The following is a 16,589-nucleotide window of genomic DNA, read 5'->3' as shown; positions in this document are numbered from 1 at the left end:
GTGCTTCAAGATTGCAAGGTGCTGGCTATTTGAAAAGACAAAGTATCTCTAAACTTACAATGGGAGGCTGAGCTGTCTTATGAAATCATTTCTATTTGCATGTTTGGGCTTCAAACACACTCTCTGTCTTTAAGTTAAGAAAAGCATTTGCTTCAGTCAATCCATGTCTGGGATACTATGTTCTTTTTTGACTATTTCCCTGCTAGTTTTACTACCTCTGACTATAACCTGCCTAACACATCTTTTTGTATGCTCTGATAGACCTCATTATATTACAATTCATTCGAGAATGATGGGCTGGGTTCCTCTTGAGATTTCCCCCTGATGGGGAGTTTTTTCTCACCACTGTTTTGCTTTTTTTTATTTGTCCACTGTAAAGCATGTAAAACCCCACACTAAACCAATGACGGAATTTAGCGGGGGCCGAAGGGGGTTTTGCATGCTTGTCCTTCTGGCGTTGCTGGGAGAACATTAGTAGGGTTAATTATTATCCTCCGTACAAGAACAGAGCACAATTATGTTTAAGAATATATTGGGTCCGTTGCCATGGGTCGGATATGGATTGACCTGCCCCATATCTCGCTTACAGCTGGCCAGAAACGGATCAGTACAATTCTTAATATTCTCTGTTCTCAGACGGGGCCGTATTGTACGCTTAGTGGTTACTATAGTTTTACTCGTTTATCTGACTCCATTTAAAATATCCATCCATCCATCCATCCATTATCTTAACCCGCTTATCCTGAACAGGGTCGCAGGGGGGCTGGAGCCTATCCCAGCATACATTGGGCGAAAGGCAGGAATACACCCTGGACAGGTCGCCAGTCCATCGCAGGGCACACACACCATTCACTCACACACTCATACCTATGGGCAATTTAGACTCTCCAATCAGCCTAATCTGCATGTCTTTGGACTGTGGGAGGAAACCGGGGTACCCGGAGGAAACCCACACAGACACGGGGAGAACATGCAAACTCCACACTGAGAGGCCCCGGCCGACGGGGATTCGAACCCAGGACCTCCTTGCTGTGAGGCGGCAGTGCTACCCACTGCACCATCCATGCCACCCCATTTAAAATATAATTTAGAAATTTGGGTTTGTAACTTACGCGGACCTCGGGAGTGATTACACGCGACTCGTACCTGCGCCACCATTACTCAATAGATGCTCCCGGGATTATCATGACTGCTGAAATCTCAGTTCGGTGGAGAACTCAGAGGCTGAGGGTCCAGTCAACACAATACATGCAAACCTGCCATGATAGTTGCGAGCCCAGGTCGGGGTAGCATTGTCTGGGCTCCTTAGAGCTAATTTGGCAGGAACCAGCGCCATAACGCCCATGGGTTCCCTTCGCACCAGATTACAAGAGCCGTGCGTCCCCTGACCCTTTAACGGACAGAAACTTGCTGGCCTCACAGCTTAGAACTACCACAGGTGTACCGCCCCGCCGATTGGTCGGTCTTTGGCCACCATTTCCCCCTGAGTATTCAGTTGTAATTTAGGCTGAAAAGGTACAAGATGAATTAGAGTCATGGAGATCACGCAAGTTACAAACAAAATAGTTTATTCGCAGACAGGTAGGTTATTAGCTTTAGAATATCACAATCAATTACAAAATACACAAATTAAGAATAGAGATAGAGTAAATAATCATACCTAGCCTGCTTGGACTACACACAAACACAGAGTATAGAATATGCCGTGTGGAAAGTCGAATACGATCTTCCGCTGCTACACATACATACATACATACATACACAAGACATGTTGTGTGGGAAGTCAAATACGATCTTCCTGATACTTACATACACGTACAATATGCTGTGTGGGAAGTCGAATACAATCTTCCCAGATTGGTCTGTCTCCCTTGCTTTTATGCCAAACATACGTTTGGAACCAGGCGGCAGTGCCATAAATCAACCTGGTGGGGTGGTCAAATCTGGAATTTAGACCCCCATGCGACCCCATTTTATCAGTTCACATCCATACATACAGATTACCCTTATGTTTTATAATGTTGTAGTTATCATGAAACTTCCCTCCTGATTATCCATTTTACATGCAATTCCTGTTACCATTACATAAGACTTAATGCAATAATACAAGGATCACATGGGCAATGTTTTCAAGGTGTTACCGGGTCTATTTACTATTTTAATAGCAGTTTTGAATATTTAATCTAGGAGAGCAGTCACCGGTGTAATGACAGCAGTGCCCAAATGAGGGCACTGTGGCATTGTCCGGAGTCTTCCCCCTTGGAAGTGACCAGGTATGGGGTCACAGTGAGGTCACCAATGTTCTGGAGGATTCTTTTCCCATGACCCAACTGGCCTTGGACCACTCATACATCTTAACTCCCCAACAGGTCCCTCTTGTTCCCTCTTGGCTGGCCTCCCAGCGTCCGCCATCAGACCCCTCCAATTTATCCAGAATGCAGCAGCTCGTCTGGTCTTCAACCTTCCCAAATAATCACACGTCACCCCCCTGCTTACTTCCCTCCACTGGCTGCCTGTCATGGCTCGCATCAAATTCAAAACATTGGTGCTAGCCTTTCAAGCAGTTAAGGGGTCTTCCCCAGCTTATCTACAAAAAATCATCAGACCCTACACCCCTGCCAGACCTCTTCGTTCAGCCTCCACAGGCCGCTTGACACCTCCCCCTCTCCGAACCTCCACCTCATGCTCACGACTACTGTCTGTTCTGGCTCCACGGTGGTGGAACGAACTCCCCGTTGAGGTCAGAACTGTAGAATCTCTCCCCACCTTCAAGTGCAAGCTGAAGACACACCTCTTCAAGCAGCACCTCTCCCCATCCCTCCCTACCTCCCTGTGAACCTTAATTGTTGTCTCTGTGACTTGCTTTGTGTATCGGTATTTTTAGTTGGCTAGGTAAGCAGTGTTTGGATAGTTAACTTTGGTCACTTTTGCTCTGTTGTTTGTTTGTTTGTTAAAAAAAAAAAATTGGCCCTCGTCCTTATCTTTGTTGTACAGGTAGCAGTTGAAATTGTACTTCCCTCTAGGGTCTTTCAGCGAACTTATCCCTGGTCATGGGTATGCACTTTGTTGTACGTCACTCTGGATAAGAGCGTCTGCCAAATGCCAATAATGTAATGTAATGTAAACAATGTAAAACCCCACGCTTACCCAACGACGGAATTTAGCAAGGGCTGAAGGTATCAGCGTGCTCGTCCTTCTGGTGTTGCTGAAAGAATACTAATAGGGTTAAAAATTAGTGGCCCCTATGCGGAGAGTCTAGATCAGCCAATAAATAAACCATGATACAAAGACAGGAGTACCACTCTGCCTTCCGCTCTTTACTGGTCCGGGCTGACCAAGAATCTCCACAATAGGGCCAATATATTCATCTTCATTTATCTGACTCCATTTTAGAATAATAATTTAGATTAGTTATCCATATTAGGTAGATTTCTTATTGATAATTTTGACTTGATCGCTATAGGAATCCTGTACTGAGATTTACTCTCTGAACAGTCCTCTGCTGGTACCACCGCATGTCACATCGCGTGTTATGTGCACGTCTCACGAACTGACTAGCTAGCTAGCTATCTGTAGTCATTACAGAGGTCGCAGGAATAGCTACTCTCGGGTATATCTTTTTATAGCCTAGGGACCCAAGCAGACCAACATAGCTACGGCTGTGCTCGACATGAATGAACTACCATGCGGAGGCGAGGGATTTACCAACATAGGTCTATGGGTGCTATACGCCGTGATACAGTAAGTGGAAATAATCATCCTCCCTAGACCAGTTTGAGGGGGTAAACCAAGCATTCCCTGTATAACATTAAGTGTCAGTAAGGAAAACCAAACAGAACAAGTTTTAACAATTTATTTCACCAGGCAGGTTACATACGTAATTACAAACTAGTTCCAAATCAAAAAACATTACAACGGAAACCAAATTACGGAGTCTTAAAAGTCATACCTGGTAATAAAAGCTACATACGGGAGTCTGGCTACAGACACCCTGTACATAGAAATTACGTGCACGGTGTGCACGGGAGGCTGATTGCATTCTCCCAGATCCAAAATCTGGCCTATGATGTTAACCCCAAAATTTGATCACCCATCTGGAATTTGGAGCCACGCCTCCCCAGGAAATGCAGGGGGCACATGGCTTTTACTGGGGCATTGCTCCACACAGTTTATCCCTGGTTCCTGGTTGGTTATGATGTCCAGGGTTTGCTGTTGCAGAAATGAAACCATTGCACCAGTCGCACTGAAACAATCAGAATAATACCAAACATGAATATTACCTAAACTGACTTTGTCATGAAACATCCAGTGCTGTACACATCATTTAGTGACTGAGGAAGAGGGAGATCTGAGAGGGAGGGAGTAAGAAAGGGGGGTCGAAGGGAATAATGGGCCCAACAGGCCATGCCCTCTGAACCCTTCCCGTGCCTAAACCATTTCCGCCCTACAGGGTAAATGAAAGGAAAGGAGACACCCCAGACTGTTTGGTTTCTTCTCCTTATCTCCGAAATCCAGGCCTTAGCCTTTGACCCTAAAAGTGAGTCACCCATCTATAATTTACAGCCAGGCCCACCAGGCAGGGGGCTAAAACACATGGCTTCTACAGAGACAGCTTTTTCCCTGTTTCCCCTCGGCTCCTGAATGGTTATGCTATCAAAGGTAGACTGTTACAAAAACTAGACCATTACACCAGTCGCACTGAACCAATCAGAATAACACCAAACATTACTATATTCTGACCTGGGATTACCATGAAACATCTTTATACTATCTCCAATATCCATGTGCTCTAACCAGGAATGTGTGAAAAGGGGGTCCCCTAGGGCCCAAGTAGGCGCCTCTAAGAATCCTTCTCTAGCTCTCCCCCACAGGCATGTGTGCCAACGGTGGGGGCTAACAATGTATGCTCCAGGAGGGGGAAGTCAGCAAGCTGACCAGCGCATGAGACCAAATGTTACTTATGACTGGTTTACAAGCGCTTTTGCGACAGTGTGTAACGCAATTTATACAGATGAAATGGTTTTTGTATTAAATTGAATCGTCAAGCAACCAAACTCTAAATGATGAAGACAGGCTGTAGTCATACGTACAGCAGGTTTATATTTGTTTTTCATTTTTTGTGTTGTGCCCTGTGATTGGTATTCTTATTGGGACACACAGTCTCTCAGCATATTCTAACGATAGCTTTTTATTTCCTTTTTACTGTGAGAGCATCAGCCTTTTTGTCAAACAGCTTTGGCCACCCATATATACCATAAAACCACTAAGAGAAAAACAGGAAATGTTCCATTTGTGGGTTTTCTCTTGAAACCCTCCCTTTTTTCTGGTTATGTTAAAGATGGACTATTCAATCTAGTCTAAGTCTTACAAAATGAAAAGGGCATGTGGTATACAACATGAATTATATTACAGTTATTCTGCAAACACTGTCCTTTGGGGTTATAAAACACTAGGGAAATGGTAAACATACTACACAGATAAAAACGTATTTAGACATGGCTGGTGAGTCTTTGAGCATCCAAGCCTTATTGAGGAGTCATAACACAGCTGAACTGTGCTCTATCTTAGAACGGCACAGTTATCTACCATGTGCGGTATAGATAACGGGGTGTGGTTCTTTGGCAGAATGCCCACAAGCATGCCCATGACAACCTGGTCCATTCTAAACTGATGAAATATTAGAAATATTAAAATATTAAATATTAATTTAATGAGAATGTGCACTGCAAAACATGAAAACAGGTGGATATAGTTTTATCCAATGGCGTAGATATAATGATTTTCTTTCTGAAATGAGCTCTTCTGAAGCAGCTGGCCAGAGAGGGCGGGACACATCAGGAAAAGAAAGATGACTTATGGATGACATCACTTCAGTTCCCTCCTCCTCCTTCAGCCAGTGTTTTTCTGCGCAGAGTGGAGTACAAGCCATATCACCCCGGCCAGACATCTGGATACAGAGAGCACAGCTGGATTTAGACTCGCATAGATTCAGTCAAGCCAGGTATGTAGGCTCAATTGTTACAGCAAATAAACTTTCTCACAATATTTTCCTCACGTTATGAGACTATTGTGAATACTTTTACCATGACAGTGTATATTTTTAATACAAAAATTTGGCTGAAAAGTGAATCAATTATAGAGTAAATAGTTATGCTTCCAAATACCTTTCCATGTCTGAAAGAGACTGGTTACAGGTATTATAATGTATAGCATTGTTAAATGTAGATCTGTGCATACAATAGAATGGTAAAACTTTTGATTAACAAACATTTTTCGAAGTAATGTTCTGGTCTGTTTGTGGTCGGTTCTGATGCCAGTATTGCATGTTACTAGGCATATTCATAGTTTAATGTGAAACAATATGACGCTATTTTATAATTTTTCAATTAAACTTCTATCTGAATATCTTAACTGCTATGTACGCAGATACCAACTTATTTGCACGTATTTTCGATATTAGCTAAGCAGTTATTATAAACTGATAAGCATAACCTCAGTCTGGTTTTAAGTGTAATTTCTTCATTATCACTGTTGATGTAATGGTCACTGTCATAATAATAATTTGTCTTCTGGTAATTGATTGTTTCCAGGAAATATTTCAATAAAAGCACTAAATAATTCAAGAGAGGAAATTATGCTGACCTCCACTATCTAAAAGCAAATATGAAGTACTGTACAAACAAATTCATTCAGGGCACTGATTAGGTAGTTCACAGATTGCATACCATTAACATTTGATGATGGTCAGTTTAATCATATAACACCTGAGATGTTGAGCAATTGTTTACACTTCACAAATCTCTCAATGCCTTCAGTGTATTGATGATAAAGTGGATTACTATATCTACTCTACATGAAGAACAGTCAGGAGACTTGGGCAACTCAGACAAAAAATAATCATGCATAATCAAAGTCCAAATAATTACTGTCTGTTTATATGAACAGGAAGCCTGATTATCAGCATAGCACTAAATTCATGGGATAATAGGATTTAGGATGAAGCATAAACAAGGCTGCGATATCACATTACAACTTTAAACTTTTATTGGAGTAGCCCATGCTAATAAGCCCTTGTGGTATGGACTCAATTATCAAGATGTTTTGAAGTACGATGGAAGCTCTGAAGCAAGTTATACATAATTTAAAAAGAGGACATTTAATTTGATCATATGAAATATAAAGTTGAACAGGTATACAGACATACAGTATTCAAATATAAATGATTATCTGAATTAGATGTAGAATCTTCCTTAAATATATACATGTATTCATGTTGAGATTGATAGTTTAAATGAAAAACATAACTGCACTGGCTGTTTCAGCAATGTGTGTAAGTGATGAGTGAATATAAATGATTAAAAATGAATGATATTAATAACCTTACAGACTTTCTCATAATTGAGTCAGCAAGGAATGCATGTTCACAAAACTGGCACAGTTAATTACTTAGAATACCATATTACTGATCTAAAAATGTCTTGGTATGGTGGTGTCTATATATGCACCCTGTGATCACTTTATTAGGTAGACCTGTACACCAGCTTGTTAATGCAAATATTTAATCAGACAATCACGTGGCAGCAACTAAATGCATAAAAGCATGCAGACATGGTCAAGAGGTTCAGTTGTTTTTCAGACCAAATGTCACAATGGTGAATAAATGTGATCTAAGTAACTTTGACTGTAGAATGATTGTTGGTGCCAGACAGGGTGGTTTGGGTATCTCATAAACTGCTGATCTCCTGGGATTTTCACGTACAACAGTCTCAAGAGTTTGTAGAGAATGCTGTGAAAAACAAAAAATATCCAGCGAGCAGCAGTTCTATGGGCAAAAATGCATTAATAATGCAAAGCTGACAGGAAGGTGACAGTAACCAAAATAACCATACATTACAACTGTGGTATGCAGAAGAGCATCTCCGAACACACAACACATCAAACTTCTAAGTGGATAGTCTAATAAATGCCTTATAAAGTGATCACTGAGTGTATATAATTATAATAAATATATATTATGAATATAAATATGTAATATAGATAATAAATTCAACCAATTCCTTTAATTCACCCAAATCAGGTTTATCCAAAAGGTATATTACCATGAGAGGTACAAAACACATTTATTACATAATACGGTTGACACGAAAAACTCTCAAACACATCTCTCTCCAGGTATCTCCAGTAAACTCTGTGATTCAGACTTCCTTTTGGGGATTCAGACCATTGGCTCCCTAGAATGGCACATCTGGAGAGACTGAGATAAGGGGAAGATGGATTGTGGTTGGGTGTGTTCTGGGGGCTTTTAGGGGATTTTAGCTTTTTGTCCTGGGCAAAAACCCTGGGAAAAGAATGTTTCCGTGACCCACCACCTGGTCCAGCACTCTCCCATAACTCACCTCACCATTGCAGGCCAAATCATTCCGCTATCCACATCAGTCACCAACATGGGTGTGCTCTTTCTGCTCACCTTTAAGAAAGCACCCACTTATCTTTCAGAAATACTCACTAAACAACATTCCTCTCATCATCGTCTTGGTCTTTTCACCTCCAAGACCAAGCTCTCCTCAATGGGGGATCGGGCCTTCTGCTCAGCCACTCCCCGTCTGTGGAATACTCTCCCAGACCATTCTAGTTTTACTAAAAGTGTTGTTTTTTTTATCATTTATTTTTATAAAATCTCTTGATCTGCTTGTCTTTAATATAATATTTTATGTAACACTTTGAGATTGTTAACTCAGTGAAAAGTGCATAATACATTTCATATATTATTATTATGTATTATAACTACAGTACACTGTAAATGTGTACCCAGACTTCATAAAGTCATTGCGAGCAATTAGATCTAATCACAGCTTTTTCCATAATCCATTAAATTGTGGTAGCAATAAGCACTCCCATCATTTTTTCATTTTTTCCTGAAACAGTGACTTAACTTGATTTAATTCCTGTAAATAATTAATAATTCAGGAGAATACATTATGAACGTCTGGGCTAACTGTCTATAAAAGCAAAAGCAAATATTATGTATTGCATAAACAATAAGTTATTCATAGTGCTGATGAGAGAGTTGGCAGAACACCCAGCCCAACAAGGAACAGTAAATTGAGTGATATATATCAGCATACAGCAGGGTTGTTACAATGCCTTCCAATCAGATTTGCTTGAGGTTCAACTAAATTCTGATTATATTAATGGATTGAAAGACCTTTTCTTTCAAATGCATTCTCAAATAACGAACAATTTTCTTAAAACCAAAAATGCTTATATATGCCAAATGCACACACAGAATATAACAGAACTTGTGAAGTACATTGTAAGTGTGGGGCTTGGATTAAAATCTGGATGAATAATCACATCACCAATTAACTTTTTATGCATGGCTACTCAATGCAGTTAACTTACTGTAAGCAATACAAGCAATTTCATAAATTTTCTACCATTTGTTGTCTGATCAAATTAAATGTTTTCTTCTTCATATATTCAGATATCTTGTGTAAAGGGTTACAAGTTACAGAGTACTAAACACCCTAACTAACGAATCAGCTAGGTGAATGTGCATGCCCGTATCTGGTTTACTGACGTACATATCAATCATTTATGGGGGCCTATAAAGAGGCTGCAGTAACGAGGTACAAGGAAATGCCTTACCTGGTTGTGGTTCTTGTTCCTCCCTGTTCTGGTATACAAGTTCTTGTATGATTTCAAGGTATGTTGCAGTTTGCTCTGTTACTTGCAGCCACGTAATGTTCCATGTAAGCCTGATGAGAATTATTTATTGTAGGTCGCCATAGACGAGGTGGTGGAGCTTGAGACTCTGCACGTGCATAGCCTATTGAGGTATTTCTTTTAATCTTTTAATCATTTAGCTTCCAAGGTAATGTCACAGTTAAAATGCGCTACAATACCCACCTTTTCCTGACAAACCAACTGTCGATCGAGTTGTGGCTTTGGGGCGGCTTACTGTCTACGTTGCAGTGCGTGGTTTGGGATCTGGGTTGGCGTGGAGGTCGCTACGGCGCCGTCGGAAGTGGTGCCGTTCTTTTCATTGCATGTTATAGCGTGTGTGTAGAAGTAGAATATTTGATTCACCGTGTCTGTATCTCAACGATTTACAGTGCGTGTGTGTGCATGTCTGCTGGCACCTTCACGAGTGAGTGACCTTTCGGTTCCACTTCCGGTAAGTCCTCCACCCTCCACGGACCCATACCCGCACGCATCCAGTAGCGCCCCCTAGCAGCGGGGAAGACCTACCGGCTAATATTATAAGTTTGGGGATGCTGTGGGTTTTTGTGTGGGTTTTTCTATTGCGTTTTTATGATTGTAACAAATAAACTTATTGAATCCACGTCTCTGCTTGTTCATTTAGTTGAACCTACCTATGTGGGGATTGATCACCAATCCTCGATTCTTACAACTATTTCCTTGGGTGTAATTCCCAAGGTGGCGTAATCGAGTGGTGTTATGCCAGGTCACATTCGCATATATGCGAAGGAATGGGGGAAATTCATATTTCCTTTAGGGAGAAAATCTAAATAGTAGGGCTAAAAATAATTTTGTGATAATAATACACAATGTCCTGACAATATTAGACATCAGTGTCTGCTGATGAGTCACAGCAAGCATATGAGCCAATGGAAACCATGCTGCAGTGTGCCGACTGGCCCACCGGATCGGAAATTCCCGTGACATCTTCAGTCATGCCTCTGTAAAGTCATGTAAACACATGTCCTAAAGGAGAAGTGTACAGCAGCAGTGCCATAGTAATAAAAACAGCCTCTCTGGTTCAAATGTACTTCTCCAATATCTAATAATAATTACAAGTACATTCTGCAGGCAAGGTTATGCTCCACATTTTTAGCAAATTTCCATATCTAGCGCAATTAAATACATTTTGCTTAGAAACTGGAAAAGTGAATTGTTTAAAGACTAAAACAGACAGCACCAAAAGGCAATGCACAGTAGCAATATATCTGAAATGATTAAGTTCACTGAAGATACAAAGATAGAAAGTTTCCAGGAAGCAGACAGGGAACATAATTCATTCTAGTTGTCATTGTTCATATTCAAATGCATGGTGTGTATTGGCTTATGTATTTTCCAGCGCGCTTGGGACGAGTGATGTTATGGGGCAGTACAGAATGGTGGCCATGCCAAAGTGTAAAATAGTGTTTTATTTTGCTCTGTGCTTCATATTTATTCATGTTTTGTTTTGCTTTCTATGCTGTTTTTCTATCAACTCATTGCACAGTACAGTACATCTCCATATTTGAAAACATATTGAATTCATATTCAAGTCAATGACTTTCATTTCGTTTCATTGCAGTCTTCACAGTTGCAACATGGGCTCCAACATCACAGAGATGACAACTTCACCCCTCACAATGGCCAACTCCACAGTTTGGCCAACTCCAAAAGACAACAACTGCAGCTTAGAGGCCTGGGAATGGCTGTACACCATGCAGCCAGTTTATATGATGGTCATCTGCGTGCTGGGCATCGTTGGGAACGTCTTCGTCCTGTCCATCTTCTTCCTGCACAAAAAGTCCTGCACGGTGGCCGAAATCTACCTGAGCAACCTGGCTTTTGCAGACTTGATCTTCGTCTCCTGCCTCCCCTTCTGGGCCATAAACGTGTGGAACGAGTTCGACTGGCAGTTCGGGCAGGTGATGTGTCGCCTGGTCAACGTGGGCATCAAGACCAACATGTACTGCAGCGTCTACAGTCTGGTTCTGGTGAGCTTCGACCGCTACGTGGCGTTGGTCCATACCATGTCCCACGGGCGGATGCGCCGGCCCTCCTACGCCAAACTGAGCTGCCTGGCCGTCTGGGGCCTGGGGATTATGATGAGCATCCCCGTGTTCTTGTACAGGAAGGTGGAGTACATTAAAGATTACGACGTCAATGCTTGCATCCTGGATTACCCATCATTTGCAGTGGAGGTGACCTGCGACCTGCTCCTCGTCTTCTTGGGGTTCGTCATACCCCTGTCGGTCATCTCCTGCTGCACGTTTAAGATCATCCAGGCCTTGAAGAATCAGGACTTGAACAGGTTCAACGCGGTGAGGACGGAAAAGAAGGCCACTCTCCTGGTGCTCTGCGTGTTGCTGGCGTTTATGTTTTGCTGGGTTCCGTTCCACCTCGTCACCTTTCTCGACGTCATCATTCGAATCATGGATCTGGAAGGATGTGAACTGGACAATGGCCTTGAGATTAGCAACCAGGTGTTCACCTACCTGGCTTTTAGTAACAGTGTGTTGAATCCCATTCTATATGTGATTGTCGGAAAGAACTTCAGGAAAAAAGTTAAGGAGGTCTTTGAGCAGAAAAGAAAACCTGTGACTGGATCTACTCGGTCAAATCTATCATCAACACTGAAGACCTTTGTCTGAACTGTTTCATAAACAAAATATTATATTAGACACCTGAGGCCTCTAAGCTATTGCTAGAAATTTAAGAATTGGACTGATACAAATGTATATTAAAGGTACAGTAGGTAATTTCGGTCAAGAGAGGAATAGCAGCAACAAATACACTCAAACCACAGCACTGTTTATCCCACCCCTTCTTTGTAAACGTGCTGAAGTTGAAATGCCATTAGCTGTGGCAATTAGAACCAATTCTCAACCAATGAGCTTGAATTATTGTACAGCTATACTATGTTTTGGTACAGAGTGCCGGCCCGTCAACTGCATATTTTGAAACCCGAATGTAAGGACTATAAACACAGGCTCACAGGGTGAGTCAACATGTCAGTGAGCCTTTTACAATGATAGGAAGGGATTTGTAATGCTTGTGTAACAATGTTTTAACAAATACAAATACAAATAATACAAATATTTATAATAGATTATTTATGTAATATTATTTTCTGTTTCATGTTTACTATTTACGTGTGACCCCACGCATTTATGTAGCCCCCATCCCACAAAAATGAACAGCAAAGTTGTACAAAGGACCGGAAAACCAAGGTAGTCATTACATGAAAGTAATCCATCCCTCTAAGCTGCCCCCTCCCCCTCTCCCCACAGTCAATAATCTTTCTATAAAACCTAATGTCGTAAATATGTGGATGACAGGGACCACAGCAATGAATTTGTATCAGATAAAACACTCATTTAAGTGAAACTTATGCTTAATTCAGTTTTATCTCCAATAACTGCCGACACTGACACTGAAAATCCTAAAACAGACATATCGCATCAGAATGTTGTTTGACATATTCATAACATAAGATTTAACAGATACTAATGCCGAATCAACAACAGAGGCAGGCCAAATAACATGATGAATAATTCTGAGCAAAAAAGGAAAGCAGCATTTAACTACAAAATGCCCCTTTTTTATTTGACCTGTAGCATTCTAACATTCACTGTCTAAACATCTATGTTATACAGTCATTGCTCCTGAATCGCACACCGGTACAGGGAGATGACTAAATCCCTTGGTCAATGTTCTGGGCAGAGGAGCTGCTCTTGTGCAATGATGGGGGAGGGGCAGCCTGTTGCCTAAATCCCTCTCTACTTGAGTAATGATATGACCGATTGTGCGTGGTATTCTTGAACATACTCAGGGTCTAGATTCTTTGGGGCATGTCAGTACACCAAGGCCTTGTGCTTAATGCATAACCAGGAACGTCTCAGGAAATACCCTTTTTACGGAGTGTAATGGAGTTAAAATGTGTTGAAGCAGTATTTTCAGTCAACACATGAACATAAGTAAAGATCAATGCCAGTTACACATACTGTACTGTATGTATGTACTGCTGATGTTCTTATGAAATCCTTTATATTTGTAAATATAGGCAGATGTTTTTTTTATAGAAAATATTTAAGGACATGTGTACTTTAAATTCTATTTGACACACGAACAAATAAAATAAGAACTGAGTAAGGTGAAATTAGACTGGTGAAGACCAAGCAGTATTAATACATTTGTTTGTGTATGTGTGTGCATGTATATTTTGTTAGAGGTATTATTTTAAAAGAAGCTATGCAATATGTTATCATATATATTTCTTTGTTCTTAACATCACATGTATTGTGTGTATATATGTGTTGTATGAAGCAAATGTACCATGCAGAAGTAGTCTATAAATACAAATACAATTAAGAGAATGGTGTTTAATTTTTGTGAACAAGATTTTCCAAAGTAGTAGTAGTGAATTTACAGTGGTGATAAACTGTTTCTTCCACTGAGGTTTGAATAACGCAACCGCTAACTGTTTGTTTTGTACACCAGTCCCTGCTTCATTATGAAGTTTTCACGACAGATTCAGGTCAGGGAAACACCCCCATATTCACCAGACATGCCAACACTTATAACTGACTAAGAGCACATGTTTTCAACCATCTTGGGTGGAAAAACCAAGATGTTGAAAACAGTTGAACCACTTTGCATAAACATTGTTTCATAAAATATTGGTTTCACTTTTAAGTGTAGTAGTTTCAGATTTGGTTTTGTATGTAAAAACAAAGTCTTGTCTGGAACTTTTTTCACTGTGGCTTTCTTTCATTGGCATATTGCACAGCACCTTGCTTTTCACAACTAAAGCCCAGTGCGTTTTCTTCCTAAGAGGAACCATGTTTCCTGCTCTTCCCGTAATCAAAGTAAAAGCAATGTACCATCTGTCGGCAGGTCCATTAACTCAACATTCAAGGTTAGCTTATATCAATAGACAACCTGTTTAGTTAGCGATCATCAAACCTCAGCACCCCTCCCCCAGCCGATTCTGTTTCTATATAAAAACCCAAACCCACAGTACTCTCACTTTTAATTTTGCCATTACGAACAAAGCCTGTGACATACCTTCTCAACAGTCTAAAGTAAATCTTTAGGTTGCGTTCAATTTTACTCATTCACATTAGTTTCCTCGCCGTCAAGCCAATCAATTTATTAGTATTTTATTGAAAATTATCATCTCCCAATGGCGTGGAACTCATCAAAAGACACCGTGCCGACCGCAGACCCCTGGGCCGAATGTAACGACACTGAAGCCTGGGAGTGGGTCTTCTCCATTCAGCCAGCGTACATGGGGGTCATCTGCGTCCTGGGCATGCTCGCCAACTCCTTCGTCCTCTGTGTCTTCTGCTTCCAGAGGGAGCGCTGTACCGTGGCCGACGTCTACCTTGGCAATCTTGCACTGGCCGATCTGGTCCTGGTCTCCTGCCTGCCATTCTGGGTCGTGACCATCACCCAAGAGTTCCACTGGTCGTTTGGGGAGGTGTTGTGCAAGTTGGTAGGCTTGGCCATCGGCATGAATTACTACTGCAGCATCCTGTTTGTCACGATGGTCAGCATAGACCGCTACCTTGCCCTGGTGACGCCCATGTCGCTGGGCAGGCTGAGGGACGTGTCCTGGGCCCGAGTGCTGTGCCTGGCCATCTGGGTGGCAGGGGGTCTGCTGAGCCTGCCAGCCCTGCTGTTCCGCACTGTCAAGACCTTTCCGGAGGAAGGGGTAGATGCCTGCTATGTAGACTACCCTCACGAAGGCTGGAGGATCCGCTACAATGTGACTGTCAACATCTTGGGCTTCCTGATCCCGCTCGCTGTGCTGTCTTATTGCAGCTACTACATCGTAACTACCCTCAAGAAGAATCAAATGAGAAAGTACTCTTCAATGAAGGCAGAAAAGAAAGCCACTCGCCTGTTACTTCTTGTCCTTATAGTCTTTGTCCTTTGTTGGCTACCCTACCAGATAGTGATGCTCCTGGACACACTCTATTACTACCATATTGTTTCAGGTTGTCTCTGGGCTAACAGTCTTGATATCAGCATTCAGTTGGCTACATATCTCGGTTATGGCAACAGCTCACTCAACGCATTCTTGTATGCTATTGTTGGGAAGCATTTTAGACAAAAGGCCACAAGGATATTTAAACATGGTCTCAACAAAAAAGACAGGAATGAGACCTTGAAAGCTATTAAATTTACATCAATCTCAAAAAATATTGAGTCCACCAATCTGGATGATTCCAAAATATCTTCAAGTACTTTCAAATCATCCAATTAAATTAGGCTACCGTTCTGTGGAAATGGCTGAACATGGGTTAATATGTAGAGCAGGAATCATCAAATCAAGGTCCATGAAGTTTTCCACCCTCCCTTTACCTGGAAGAAAAGAAAGCCAGGGCCGGATTTGGATTTGAGGTCCAGATTTGATGATTGCTGAGATAGAGTATATAGTGGTAATGCGTAATTTGTTTGTTTTTCTGCTAGACATATTTAAAATATAATACATCTGACATCTAAATGTAAACTTGACCGCTTAACTTTTTTAATAACTTTTTTAAAACTAACTCTTAACATCAAGTGATTTACATCTGTTAAGGAAAACATTTAAAGTAAAATGTTTGGTTCACACTATTAAGTGAATGTTTTGTTTACCGACATTTGGCTCTTCGCAAATCCATTCTGGAAAACCTGTCCTGGAGAATCTGTTTAGAAAAAGAGTCAGGATCTCAGGGAAACCACCTACAGTTAGTGATAAAGAGACTGACCTCCTGCAAAAGACTTCAGACTAAGAGTTTAAAAAAAACAAAAACAGTTTGGAGCCAAGGCATTAGTACTGAGATACTGACGATGTTCACGCG

At 41.3% G+C, this 16,589-nt stretch overlaps 2 protein-coding genes and 1 long non-coding RNA gene across 6 annotated transcripts; 2 read left to right on the top strand and 1 right to left on the bottom strand.

Moving 5' to 3' along the window:
• Positions 1-3,839: 3,839 nt before the first annotated feature.
• On the bottom strand, positions 3,840-10,182 carry LOC133142039 (uncharacterized). The gene is made up of 3 exons (XR_009710156.1): positions 9,649-10,182; positions 8,397-8,467; positions 3,840-5,947 (listed from the first exon to the last, which is right to left on the bottom strand). It is a non-coding gene; the product is annotated as an uncharacterized LOC133142039 (long non-coding RNA).
• Positions 5,905-14,211, top strand: bdkrb2 (bradykinin receptor B2). 4 transcript variants are annotated; one of them, XM_061262943.1, is made up of 4 exons: positions 9,661-9,706; positions 9,782-9,837; positions 10,116-10,177; positions 11,324-14,211. In XM_061262943.1, the coding sequence occupies exon 4, from the start codon at positions 11,340-11,342 to the stop codon at positions 12,387-12,389; it is 1,050 nt and encodes a 349-aa protein (XP_061118927.1). In that variant the 5' UTR covers positions 9,661-9,706; positions 9,782-9,837; positions 10,116-10,177; positions 11,324-11,339; the 3' UTR covers positions 12,390-14,211. The 4 variants fall into 4 exon arrangements, with proteins under 4 accessions (XP_061118936.1, XP_061118944.1, XP_061118918.1 ...); XM_061262960.1 differs by lacking the exons at positions 9,661-9,706; positions 10,116-10,177 and adding an exon at positions 5,919-6,001; XM_061262934.1 differs by lacking the exon at positions 10,116-10,177 and having other exon boundaries at positions 9,654-9,706.
• Positions 14,212-14,923: 712 nt separating this feature from the next.
• On the top strand, positions 14,924-16,009 carry si:dkey-63b1.1 (B2 bradykinin receptor). The gene has a single exon (XM_061262244.1). It carries the CDS (start codon positions 14,924-14,926, stop codon positions 16,007-16,009), a length of 1,086 nt encoding a protein of 361 aa, XP_061118228.1.
• Positions 16,010-16,589: the final 580 nt, after the last annotated feature.

This window comes from Conger conger, chromosome 1, assembly GCF_963514075.1.
Source record: "Conger conger chromosome 1, fConCon1.1, whole genome shotgun sequence".
NCBI classification, from domain to species: domain Eukaryota; kingdom Metazoa; phylum Chordata; class Actinopteri; order Anguilliformes; family Congridae; genus Conger; species Conger conger.
Note: the sequence above shows the minus strand (reverse complement) of the source record. Positions and strands in the feature narration are given on the sequence as shown.

What these genes read in the sequence shown, in the direction of transcription:
- si:dkey-63b1.1 (XM_061262244.1), top strand. Translation starts at nt 14,924, where the DNA reads ATGGCGTGGAACTCATCAAAAGACACCGTGCCGACCGCAGACCCCTGG.
- bdkrb2 (XM_061262952.1), top strand. Translation starts at nt 11,340, where the DNA reads ATGGGCTCCAACATCACAGAGATGACAACTTCACCCCTCACAATGGCC.